This window comes from Rhipicephalus sanguineus, chromosome 8 (assembly GCF_013339695.2).
Source record: "Rhipicephalus sanguineus isolate Rsan-2018 chromosome 8, BIME_Rsan_1.4, whole genome shotgun sequence".
Classification (NCBI taxonomy): domain Eukaryota; kingdom Metazoa; phylum Arthropoda; class Arachnida; order Ixodida; family Ixodidae; genus Rhipicephalus; species Rhipicephalus sanguineus.
The window spans coordinates 12,325,583-12,339,292 of NC_051183.1; the positions used below are offsets into that span (position 1 = coordinate 12,325,583).

The 13,710-nt window shown below is 47.3% G+C and overlaps 1 protein-coding gene across 1 annotated transcript in view; it reads right to left on the reverse strand.

Annotated features, from left to right (window-relative positions):
• Window positions 1–13,710, reverse strand: part of LOC119401392 (neuroendocrine convertase 2) — a 217,959-nt gene that overhangs the window by 21,360 nt on the left and 182,889 nt on the right. The window contains exon 6 of the mRNA XM_037668148.2: window positions 7,802–7,878. Within this exon, the coding sequence (XP_037524076.1) occupies window positions 7,802–7,878 (77 nt within the window). The remainder of the gene's footprint in view (window positions 1–7,801; window positions 7,879–13,710) is intronic.

Sequence of the window (13,710 nt, forward strand, 5' to 3'; positions counted from 1 at the left end):
CTAATGGATACCTGGCCGTGCTGGTATTTCAGGAAACGAAAAAGTGGATGAAGCTGCCCGAAATGTACTGTAGCTTTTCGCTTGTCCTTCCCCGGTGAGTGAACCGTGTTGGCGCTTCTCTCTGTTTATCTTGAGGTCGCGGGTTCGGCAACGTTCCGATTATAGCACAGCGCAAGTAGGCCTATGCTCGGCGAGATCGCAGTAGAGATTATTCAGCGTGACGCGGTCTATATTATTAGCGCGGTTAGCATTCATAGCCTGATAACTTCGCTTTGTTGTGTTGCTATATTTAACCGCTATCGCATGGCCTTGTTTTCATCTCCCTGTCTCAAGAAGTCACCGCCCAAGCACTCCGTACATATGGTTAACCATCGAAGCTGAAACATGCGGCTCCGGTGTTTGTCACTGCCTTAATTCCGACGGTTCGTTAAGGTCTTTCGTTAAGGAGGTTCGTTAAGGTTAAGGTTAAGGGTTATTGGTTACGTCTGTCAAGAAATATTAATTCGTGTTTGCCGCCCGTATGCTCCCTCCTTCATTTGTAGTGGACCAGTGGTGAGTAGTAGGATTTGACCAATTTCTGTGACACATACTATAGGAGTTTGCATAGGACGGATGAATTTTGGTTTCGCCTAGACATATACATAATAATAATTAAATATTCTTGCGGTTTAACGTCCCAAAACCCCACGACATGACTATGAGGGACGCCGTAGTGGAGGACTCCGGAAAGTTCGACCATCTGGGCTTCATTAACGTGCATCTAACGTAAATCTAAGTACACGGGCCTCGAGCATCTTCGCCTCCATCGAAAGTGCGGCCGCCGCGGCCGGGTTTCGATCCCGCGACCTGAGGGTGAGCAGTCTAGCACCGTAACCACTAGACCACCGCAGCTGGTCGCCTAGCCATGCATAGTCCTGTGTTCTTCATAAGTCTCCGTTTCTTTTAGCGCTTCGCCATCATGAATGTATACCAACATGCCCAACTGGCAGTTATTCTAAGCCATACACAGCTACGCCGTAAAAAAGAAAAGGACGTATTCACCGGGGGTTCCAAACATGTCCTAAGCGCAGGACAGCATCCCAATGTTCTCAATTAGATCACGGAAGCTTTTTTTTTATTCTCCTTACCTCTATGTTACATTAAAAGACGTCACACTGTTGGCATACGCAAATGCACGAAATATACAGAAAATGTGTGGTTAGCGAGACATATTGTCACGTGGTCGTGACGTTGACGAAGGCAGCAGTCGGCGTGTTCGAGACGAGACTCTTTATTTGGGCGAACCTGGGGTGCAATCGCGGAACGATGCTATTCCCGATTCCAATGCCATATTGTATGCTATTCATATCATCCACCACTCGCGGCTGGCTGATCGCGTTGATAACGCGGACGGACCGTCGTTCTGACCAATGGCCAAGCGCGAAAAGCACGAAAAGCATTGGAATAAAAAATAGAATCGTTCCGCAGCAATACACGCTGTACACTGATAGCGGCGAACAGAGCGACGGTCGTCGATAATCTGACCTGAGGCTAGGCGCGTTTATACGTGTGGCGATCGAACATTCGAGTCTTATCGTTGATGACTGCGCTAGTTCAGAACAAACTCAACTACTCGCGTTTGCGCGCTCAGGCCTATCAGAAGATTCTATAATAATATTTGGGGTTTAACGTCCCAAAACCACGATATGATTATGAGAGGCGCCGCAGTGGAGGGCTCCGGAAATTTCGACCACCTGGGGTTCTTTAACGTGCACCTAAATCTAAGTACACGGGCCTCAAACATTTTCGCCTCCATTGCCAGAAGATTCTAACATAATCTGGAAGTTTCCCAGACATTCGGGCGCGGTTTGAGGAGAGCAGGGGCTATAGTGTAACGGATCGGTTACGTAGAAACACAAGAAGGAGTGCACATGGCAATAAGTTGAGTTTGTAATCATCGTCATCATCATCATCACCACACTCAGCCTGTTTTAGTCCACTGCAGGACGGAGGTCCCTCCCAGTGATCTACACTTTCTATTTTGCGTGAGCTGATTCTATTTTATACCCGCGAACCTCTCTTATTCGCACAAGTGTTTTCTTCGGTGGACTAGCTAGTTCATGTACATTATGGCAGAACAATGCAAAAACAGGGAGTGTGAACACGTAGGACACAGCGCTGACTATCTGATTTTTCATCGAAAACGCAGAGCGTATATGAAAAAAAAAAGCACAAACGCTATCAAGTGACTCGGCCGGCCGGTATAACTACATCAATTTCGATAAAGATTAGCAGTTTAATGTAATGCGGGAAAAACTTAATTTTATTCGAACTGATAGTTTTGCCCGCCGGCCGAGTCACTTGATAGCGTTTGTTGTCCTTTTTTTCATTTTGTTTCACTGTTCACCTGCCGATATATGCTCTGCGTTTTGCGATATATGTCACTGTGCCGGTTTTCGCGTTGTTCTGCCATGACGCTCTTTTATTTCGTCACTCCTTATAACTCGCTGCTTTCGTGGACTGTGTTTCCCATCCCTCGGTTTGTCACCAAGGTCATGCCGACGAGGTGTACACGTTCCTACACGCTTTATCTCTTCTACAAACTCAGCGATACACTCTCACAAAAGGTCGGTACGCTTGTCGGGGTCCCAGTGAAAGCTGCAGCCATGCGGACACACCATAAACGTTCCAAACAGGCATAAACATGCCGAGGCAGTCACGCATTCGTGACTGCTCGGACATGTTGGTGTAGCACTTTTAAATTGCTTTGTTTAGCGCTAGTACTCGGAGATGAAAGGATAGAAGAGACAAAGCTCTGTGTCTCATCTTTCCGCTATTCTTCGTGTACACACTCGCTAAGCAAGCCTTTTTAGAGATGGAGGCCCTCATATGTGATTAGATCGTACCCAAGACGCTTCTGGGGTTATAAACATCATATTCTAGACCGGCTGCGCGATAAGCGTACATCTCTTTGAGGTGTCAGAAGCTACAGATGGTCACCGAGTACGAAATACAAAAGCTGCACGTTGCACTCAGTATGACGTCATGAAATAGCAAATTACCTCGTGCTCTCAACGCGCACGGGTGTTCTTCGCTCTCATCGAAACGCAGCCGCCGTGGCCGGGAATCCAACCCGCGCATTCGAATTGGAATATACTCACGATGGGCAGCGCAAAACAAGACACAGGACTAGAAGGAAGCACACGACACAAGCGTTTTCAGAAATCTTAATTGGCTGTTCACCGTCCGTGTGTTCCCTTCTCCATTTTATGCGGACAAGTGGTCAGGATTTCCCCAATTTCTGTGGCACGTAGCGTTTTTGCCTGCGGACATCATTTTTAGTGGACCAGTGGTCAGTAGTGGGGCTTGCCCAATTTTATGGCTCATACGCGTTAGGGGCTTTTGCGTACATAACGACGGACGAATTTTGGTTTCACCTAGCCATGTACAACTCCGCTGTAAAACATGCCTCATAATCATTTCGTGATTCTGGCACGTAAAATCACAGAATTAATCTTTTCAGCGTCTTCGAAGTATTTCGTTCTGTCATTGTGTTGTGCACTGCTGTAGATGGTAACCCACCGCGGTGGTCTATGGTTATGGTGCTCGACTGCTGACCCAAAGGTCGCGGGATCGAATCCCGGCCGCGGCGGCCGCATTTCGATGAAGCGAAATACTACAGGCCCGTGTGCTTATAGATTTAGGGTGCGCGTTACAGAACACCATGCAGGAGAGCCAAATTTCCGGAGCCCTCCATTACGGCGTCCCTCATAATGATATCGTGGTTTTGGGACGTTAACCTCAAACAATTATTATTATATTATTGCGTTAGATGCCGTAAAAATACACTATTACTGGGACACGGAATAATAATTGTTGCGGTTTTACGTCCCAAAACCAAGATATTATGAGGGACGCCGTAGTGGAGGTCTCCGGAAATGTTGACCACCTGGTGTTCTTTAACGTGCACCTAAATCTAAGTACACGGACCTCAAGCAGTTTGCCTCCATCAAAATGCGGCCGCCACGGCCGGGATTCGATCCCGCGACCTTCGGGTCAGCAGTCGAGCACCATAAACTCTAGACCACCGGGGTGGGTTTTGCTGGGACACGGAAGCTATCGTAATGCGGCGACGCGTCATCACTGATAACAAAGAAACCGATCCTTGTGTTGCTTTATTTTTTTTTGTGTGTGTGCGCTGCTATACAATAGATGCGTTCTGTATCTTTTCCTGCGTCGCCCTTCGGTCCGCACTTTCTCGAATGCAAGCCATTGAAACGTCACGTTCCGACGACCCACGTGCTTTCTCAGATGCACGGACTGAGCGAGCATTATATACTGCTGCACGGATTTCCTTTGTTTCGTGCAGCTTCAGATCGCCGGACAATGGGTCATTTTGGAGGCCATAGCAAAACGACCATAGAGACGTCGTTGTTCGGTTTGTTCCGCTACAGCCATCCATCATATCCCGGAGGATATAGGCAGCTGGCGTCAGTATAGACGGGAACCGATTTCGAGAGGTTGTTCACCGCAGATACAGTAAAGGCCTGTTCTAAATCGTTTGCTTGACGGACAGGTCGTTAGATATCAGGTTTAACTACGGTTGCAAAAGAGTATTACGTTGGGCGAGCTGGTGCGTAGCTGAACGAAAGATTTGTAGCGCAAACTGAGAATGAAGGAGAGAGGAACAAGAGGAAGACAGGATGTGACGCCAGTCTTTCAACTAGTTTACTTCCTGCACGTCACCCAGATATATCCACTTCCCGTGCAAACGTCTCCCTCATATCGTGTCTTCTTCTGCTCGCCTTTCTTCCTTCATTCTCAGTTTTGGCTACAAGGCTTTCGTTAGACCCCTTTGACTCTCGAGACACACCAATTCTTAGTTTGAAAGGGGGCACACTTTCACATTTGCTAAAGGTAACAGGCGTTCATTATTAACGGTAATGGGCGTTGAATACCGTAAATAATGAAAACATTCCCGAGGTTTTACTTTTTCGGCTATTTCTGACAGTGTTTACAAAAGTTAGATGAATAATATATACGCTTGACCAGTAGCGTATTAAACCTGGGTACTGGACAGTTGGCGGCGCAGTTACGGATTGCAAGTACCTTCAGTTGTGTTTCCATTGATGTAAACATTAGGCATTCTATTAGCGTTATTAAAAGCAAAGAGAGCCGATTACCTATGAAGCTGTGGCCGTGCGTGCATAAGGGTTTGACTAGCATGCCAACATCAGCCAAACAAGTTAGCCTTAAATGCGACTAACTATGCTATTCATGCCACTAATTAGCTAACGTCAATTCGATATTCAATTATGAGGTTTAAAGTGTCAAAACTATGATGTATGATTATGAGGCCAACCGTAGTAGAAGAGTTCACAGTAATTTTTGAAGACTTACAGAGGTTTTTAACGGGCACTTGAATAACACGTCCTGAGCTACTTGGCTGTTAATAATAAGGCAAAAACAGCGCACACTTTACGAAGACAAACAGAAGCAGCGCCTGTGCCTCGTGTTCCTTCTGTATGTCTTCGCAAAGTGTTTGCTGACTTTGCCTTATCATTAACTCGTACATCAATCCGAGTGCAGACGCGTTTCTGCATTTCACGCACCGCTCAAAGTGCTGCCGCCGTGGTCGGTATGAAACCCGAGCCCTCAAGCTCCCCACGGTCACCACAGCACTATCATAACTGCTAGGCTACCGGGACGGACGCCTGACATCAGCTTTGTGTGTATATAGGTTTCAACTGCAGTGCACGGTTTCTTGAAACGGACAGTGTGTAGCCTGCGGCCTTCAAGTCCTGCCTCTCCGGTTTCCGGTTTGGTCGAAGGCGCTATTTCGGTCCCAGCGGTGACCCCCAGCAGGACGCCTTCCGTTCCCCGGAGACTTCCGGCAAGATGTCTTTGGCATTCGACTCGGCCGAGAAATACGGATAAACCGGATGACCCCCTCCCATGGCTGGCTGTGGTAATTTCACCTTCGATTTCCTGAGTGGAGGTATCGCGTAGCCAGGTCACGCTAGTGAGTGCGTATCTTGTTACAGCGCGAATGGTGGACAAGTGAGCCTGGATCTTATGGAAAATTCCATTGGGAGGACAGGAGCACTCAAAAGCACGCTGAAAGTGCCCTCTTCGCAGCCAGCGTGTTTCAATGACCGAACAGGAGTAGGAGCACTGTCATCCAGCGGTAGAGCGAGAGCGCTTTTGCTGCGCCTAGAGCAGCCAGGAGCAGTTTGAAGTGCTCTCGCCTCAAAAGCGGAGTAGGCGGAGTACGAAGAGAGTCACGTGACTTTTAAACGTCACATTCTCCTTATTTGTTTTAATTTTGCTTGAGCCGGTGAGCACAGCGGTAACGACAGCAACCATGCGTAGCTTGACGTAACTGACTTTGACCGTATTTGCGCTATTTATACGAGTAGCGGCGATGACGACTACGAAGTGCACGCAGCTATGTGTTTGCTGGGTATACGTCGTTACACAGACGTACGTATTTGCAAATGAGGACAATGGCGCACATGCGACCAATAGATTAGTCGTAGCCTTCTTACAAGCCACTGGACTGGATGCACGTCTTTAGATTTGCCCCAGCGTCACGAACTATATTCTCATCTCCCTACCATTACCATCGTCATTCATCACTCTTTCGCTCCCCTGTCCCCCCTCCCCAGTGTAGAGTAGCAGGCCAGAGCAAACTATAGCTCAGGCCGACCTCTCTGCCTTTCTGTAAATAAATTCTCTCTCTCTCTCTCTCTTAGATTTTAATCTTATTTTGTTGCTGTCCCGCAGAAAATGCCGGGCCTTCGAATGTTTTGATCACATGGTATATTCCTTCTCACTCATCACCCTCTCGCCTGCACTGCGGATGCGTGCCGCATTCCAATGGCAGATCGAGTGGCCCTGCTCTCAGAGCTCTGCGCCCTACTCATCACTGCACGACGCCTCCACTCTCTCAATGGAATTCGCCATCACTTGCAGTTGCTAGCGGCCACGAAGAGCTGTCCGCGTAAAACAGAGGCATGAAAGGATGTTCCAAAAGCCAAGGAAACATGCTGGTAAGGTTGGCAATGTGTGCTTGCTGGTATTACATTCTTCTTGATAGTAATGCAGGCTTAAGGCAGGGAAATAGAAAAGGCACATTCGGCACAACAAAGCGCTATATACGCTGTGTAGCGCTGTGCCCTTTCTGTTGTACTTGCCTAGTCTGAGCTGCCACCAAGAAGAATACTGGTAAAACTTGTGTCAATGGTTTCACTCATCGAAAGTTAAATACAACCATCGTCAATAAGTAATCGGTTAATCATGTTGATCGGTTGAATACAATACTGTTTTATTTATAATTCTCGTAGTGCACGCGGGTTGGGGGGGGGGGGGGGGGGGCGGTGGGGGTTATACATTTAGACACATTTCCGTATGAAACTTTTTATGTATTAATTTACTTAACAATACAATTGCATTGAATGGACCAAACTTAAGGTGTCTGTGCTGGCGCACGCAAAAAATAGATAAAGCAGCAAGAAATAAACAAGACGTTAAAGACAGTCTCCAGAAGAAAATACAAGATATAAAGTCTAAACTTGCACAAACAAGAAATTAGCACCACAGGGCAAGAATACAATACCACAACACGAGAAATATTGAAGGACAATGACTAACAAGATCGCATATATACAATTATGCGTAATGCAGGCTTAAAGACGAAGGGAAGAATTTGTACAATATGCGACATTGTACAAAGTCTTAAAAAAATAGTAATAATGATGATGATGATGATGAAAACGGACATACAATGCACTTGGCGCGACAGAATCTCAAGTCTACTCACCTGTTGAACCAATCGTCGGTGTACCTCGGGTATGGGAAGGGGTCGTTGCTACTGAAGTCGTAACTGGCTTTGGCATTCTGCGAAAGAACGTGGAAGCAGAGAGCATGCGTGTCAGGGATACCACGTGACTGCGGGGGGGTATCCGGCTAAAAGCGTCACTTTCAACGGTCGCGTTTCGTGTTATAACGGATACGCCCTATGCACGTATCGTTTTGCGCGTCACTAATCAGCGCAGTATACACCCTGGTTCTCGCCGGTTGTCGCCCTTGGCTGCTCACGTGTTCTTGCTAAAGGTAGCGTGTGCCCACTGACGTGTGTGCAAGCGTAGATCGATTAGAGATGAGGGTTACGGAGACAGTGACTGACCTCACATTGGGCAGAGTGCTCTCATGCACTCTGGTTATGTGAGAAGGCGGTGAATTTGTGTTCGCATGGCACGGAATAAGAGAAGAACCAGGAGGAAGCATTGCGTCACTAAACGAAGACAGAAGTCTGACTAGCGTGCAGTCGTTTAAATGAGAGCTTCAAAGGCGGCGCCAGCATACTGGTTCTAAAAGCTTGCGGGTGCAACATCAGCATACAGCTGCCGCACACTGACGTTGCAAAAATTCTATGGTATCGTTTACATTATAGTTAAGCGCTGATGCATGACGGATTGACTCCTACGCATATTTCGCTTTGCATGTCTGTCTTTTCTTATACACACCCCGGCGTCGCTGCCTGTGCGAAAATTTCTCATGGCGCGTACGGCGTCGTCGTCACGTGACTGAGTGTGTGGGTCGCGTTGACGCCGTCGTGTGACTAAGTGTGCTGTGGCAATAGACTCCGACGTCGGATTTTGAGCCATAAAAGCTTTCGCCTTAGTAACCCATGTAGGGCTTTCGCCTAAGCAAGCCATATAAGGCTCTCACCCTCAATAGCCGTAAGGCTTTCGCCTTAAACATAAAGGCTTTCGCCCTCATTGGCGATATAACTCTTTCATCTTAAATGACACAATATGCACGGGCATATCGGAAGTAAACGCGCACCTAGCGGCCGAATTTGTGCACATCTGTATTGGACAGACGAGTCCCATTCTATATAGATATAAGACGGGACTCGAAGGAAGAAATGTGCTACGAGCTTTCCGAATCCTGCTTTCGCAAACGCGTTACCGGCAAGCTCGAATGAGCTCCGGCTCCTAATAGCCACGATTCACGATAACTTAGTCCGAGAAGGTTATCATATGCTACAAACCCCAAGGACTCGAAGCCAGATTTACAGAGTCGAGACGAATCCACGTAATACCCCCCCCCCCCCCCCCCCCCCCCCCCAAGAAAAATCGAGCTCGTTAATCAGCCGTTTAGGTGGCTAGTATTCTTCCGCGGTAAACATTGTGCCAAGCCATTCTTTCTTCTTCTTTTATTTGTGGGATAATATCTTAACGCGCCCCCTTGCAATTTGTGAACAGAGGGGAACGGTGCGCTGGCCCTACCGTATCTACTCGCAAACTACCAGCACGGATCGGATCTGCCTAGTGTCGGACAAGTGTCGCAAAATAATAGGCTAGTGCCCGCTATAATGGTGGATAAATGTCGCTAAATGATTACTAACGTTGGCTATACAAACTATTGTCGACAGTAGCGTAGCCAGGGGGTGGTTTAGGGGTTTGAAGCCCTGGAATCAGGAAGAGGAGGGGGTCGAATCTCTCCTCCCCCCCCTCCCCATTATGTCGGCTACTGTAGACCCTCACTTGTTAGATGAGCAACATTACCTTCATTCAATCCTAATCCATCGATGTTATCTCATGAACATAGACAACCTGAGTTGGCTGTTCCTAACTCTTTCTTTCCCCCTTTCTCAAGGCTGAGTAGAAGGTGGGGACTTCAGATTCGGACCGATATCGGAACTAATCGCGGAGGCCACAATACAAAAACAGAGACGCTAAGCCATCCAGAACAAACTACTGACGACCGTATAAATAACGGGGTTTGCTTACTTTTAAGGCACGGAGCATCTTCATTTATTACTCAGTCTAAAAACGAAGAAAAATAAAACCACATTACGGGTGGTAAAATCACTGCACTATTAACCACGGGGCTGTTTAAGCTTGGAGGAGCGTCGTTGTCGTCCGTGCAAAACTCGGCGCGTAAGCGCCACAGAGAGCGGGTATGTTGGCAAGCAGCTTCTAGCATCGGAAAGTGTTGTATAGTATAGCAAGTGTTGGGAAAGATAATTGAGAGTGAGGAGGAGCGATGGGCGGATTAGGAGGAGGGAAAAAGGAGAGAGGGCAATATGGAAAGAGACAAAGAAAGAATGAAAGAAGAAAGAAACAAGGAAGAGAAGACGATGATGATGATGATGATGAAGAAAGATGAAGAAGAACACATTCTGCGTTCGCCATCTGGTGGCGCTTGCTCGCCAGCCCCGCCATTTACTCAGATTTCACCGGCCTCGAACTGGCTTTAATTTTGTTTTTGGTGCGAACGCATCTACTGCAAGAAGTCACGCGAGATTCCATAGCGTTTCACCATGAAACGGAGTATAGTTCTGAATCCAGGCTCGTTGCGCCGAGAAATTCCAACAGGTTCGGTGGTAATGGCTTTCCGCCCACGCTATAAGCACTCGACAATCGCCTCCCTCGCACGAGGCTTAAACCCCGCAGCGGTCCACACTGCGCAATCAGATCTGGCCGCACCGTTAATGGCCGCCTATTAATCCCGCGAAGCGGACGGCGGTATCGTGTGTCCGCAATTACCTTAAGTGAGGTTTAGCCCTTCTGACCGGATCGGCCGCCTCCCACGCACCGCAATCGCGGTTAGAAAACAGCTGCGCAGTCGCTACAACAGCCTTCCACAAGCAAGCACGATGCGGATTCGGTGATCCACTATGGCCACGTGTACTGCAAACGTCCACGGCTCTCGTTCTTTCCGACACGCTCGTGGCAGTGATTGCCGGGAAATCCCCTATATAACGTCCTACAGCCGGATTTTCGTTCTTTCTCGAAAGAAAATATTCAAATTGTAGTCAGTATATGAACATAGTGAACACATGTAATAGGAAGAGCCATAGGCCTTCCTATAGAGTTGCCTATTGTTCGTGACATTGAAAGAAGAAGAGCACAGTTGAGTATTTCTTAATGGAATGAAATTGAATAAGTTTATATAGGTCCTTCGGACCGTGAACTAGCACGCAGCTGCCTGCAAGGTATTTGATGTCGTCGCGGAGGCTAGCAGAGGGTGCAAAAAGGTCGCGTTTAACTGATTACGTATTTCACTTGAATTTCTGCAGTGTCATTGCTCGTTGGAGGACATTCACCAACTTAGACGTCACGATTAATTGACGCGTTTGGATAGTGCTTACACTGCTTACACTACGCGCAGGTGAGCACATATTAAAAAAAGAAAAAAAAAACACAAAACAATGTCCGGAAAGAATACGATGAAAAAATGTTGCAGTGGCTTAGCTCGGCTATGCCAGGATAACGTAGCGTTAGCAAAGGTTCAGCTGATTGTCTAGGATTAGCTTGATTATCATGCTTACTGCTGCTCCAATGGCACACGCACGGTATGCGTATTATGTGGCACATGTATATTTGTTTTGCCAGGCAACTACTTCGCGATCCGATTAGTTAAGCTTCTCCGCTCTTCTGCGCCGTCGAGCAGCATTTGCGCTCTCCTTCTCCATGGCGTTACCCACCTGCAAACGCCAGTCAGAGGCGTTATAAGCGGCTCCAGTGCAGTGACAGACGGCGACTGCACAGCGAAGGCGAATAGCTGCGCGTGCGCCGGCGCCAGTACGTCTACCTCGGCTACGACGTCACTCCTCTGGAAAGCGCAGACCGGCGGCAGCGAGTCGTACGCGGCGTCGGCGGAGTGCGCCGGAGCTGGAGGCTTCGGCGCGTGACATCACTGATCCTCGCGCATGCGCAGCACGGCTCTTGAGGATCCACGCGAAACTGGCTCGGCTAGGCCAGTATCGCTAACGCTACAAAAATCGCTTTGCTTTCAAGAGTAGCACGCGATAGCGTAATGGGGTCCCGCTCGCACCGCCTTCTCAATCGCCAGTCTGGCTTCGCTTCTCGTGTGGGCTCAGTTTGATTGCGGGTCAGTTTCAAGCTATCCTAGAATGTTGAAGGGTGAACTTGTCGGCTAGTTGGTTGACCATGTCCTAGGAGAGCAGCGCGAAAGACAAGGACAGGAAAGGCACACGTGTGGCTGCATGTGTGCCTTTTCTGTCCTTGTATTTCGCGCTGCCCCCCTACGGTATCCTAAAATGCCTACTGTACGGCAATTCTTTTTGCGATTTGGCTAAGTACACACAACGCGTCCGCAAGTCAACACGCGCACCCTCGCAGCCGCACACTTTGTTGATGGTGATGCTGATAATGATGCTTAATTATGCCTGAATATTAATGAGAACTAACACCAAGACATTATTGTCCTTGACATTGTTGTCTGTTAATTCTCGTTAGTGTTGTGTCTAGCAAAGAAAAACGAGCCTTTAAAAGCATTCTTTCCTTAATTATGCGTGAGAGGTTTGCTATGGGAGGGCCTCTAAACGACCCACTCGTTGCGAAATTATCCCTGTTTTTGACGCCTGGCGCGATTCTACGCTTCTGCCACGTAATATTACATGCGTTAAGGAGACTCCTCGCGCCACATGACATTCGTATAGAATTGTTTCCTTAAGCAGTTTCAAGCAATGACGTGGCTCTGTCCACTCCTGCGTGCCACGCAGAAGGCCTGGGTTCGATACTCAATCGAACGGAAAATTTTGTTATTTATTTTGTATCTATCGCGAATTTTCCCTCACGGACAACGCTGATTTTTCGCTCACAACCAAAGAAGCCGACGCTAAAATTTATGTGAAACGAGTCATTAACGCTGTCGCGTTAATATCGTCACTGGAAAGCAAATTTCATATACCGGCGGCAAACGCTGTGCTAGATAGACATCACGTCGACAACACCAAGACGTGACAGTAAAAAGTAAATTCTGGAATTTCGCGTGCAAGGACTACGGCATCATTACAGGGCGTACGATTAACGTTAAACGTGTGGGGTTGTTTAACGTATGTCTAAATCTAAATACGGCCGCCGCTGCCATGAATCGAACCAGCGTCTTCGCGCGTAGCAGCTCAGCACCGTAGCCGCTAAGCTACTGCGGCAGACAGCATCGACGAGGACTCGCAGGATGACAGAATGGTTCACGCGTCACAGACACGTGATTGATTTCGTGGTAACCGCGTCTGACAATTTCCTTCACTGAAGCATAGTGATAATAAGCATGATTGAGGACGATGGTGAAGAAGAAAGAAAGAAGGAAAGAAAGAAAGAAAGAAAGAAAAAAAGAAAGGAAGAAAGAAAATAAGAACAAGAAAGAAAAAAAAAGAAAGAAAGAAAGAAAGAAAGAAAGAAAGAAAGAAAGAAAGAAAGAAAGAAAGAAAGAAAGAAAGAAAGAAAGAAAGAAAGACAGGACGCTTACTCTTTGCTTGGCCCGGTGTCTCATATTGCACTGATAAAGATAAATTATGGATACTAGATCCTCGTCGTTCATCTATCTATGCCCGCGTATTCATTCAGCACTCATCAATCTTTATCATGGTAAGTAGAGTGCGGAGTATTCTTGCGATAAATGCCGCGAACACTGACTAAGTATACTGTTACGCACTAAAACCCGGAAACAAGACGTAGATAGACAGCCATTTTTAATGGAAACGCCGGAAGTTAGCCCGGTGTAACGTCTGGCTTGTTACCCCAGGCTTCGGGTGATGACTATGATATATAAAGGGTGTTTCAGCTAACTTGCACCTACTATACTTTTTAATTCCGTGCACTCTAAATAAAAGCTAAAAAAAGTAAGTTATCTCAGCATAGATCAAATAATCCGACGTTGTTGGACAAACGTTACAACTTTTGTATTGAATAT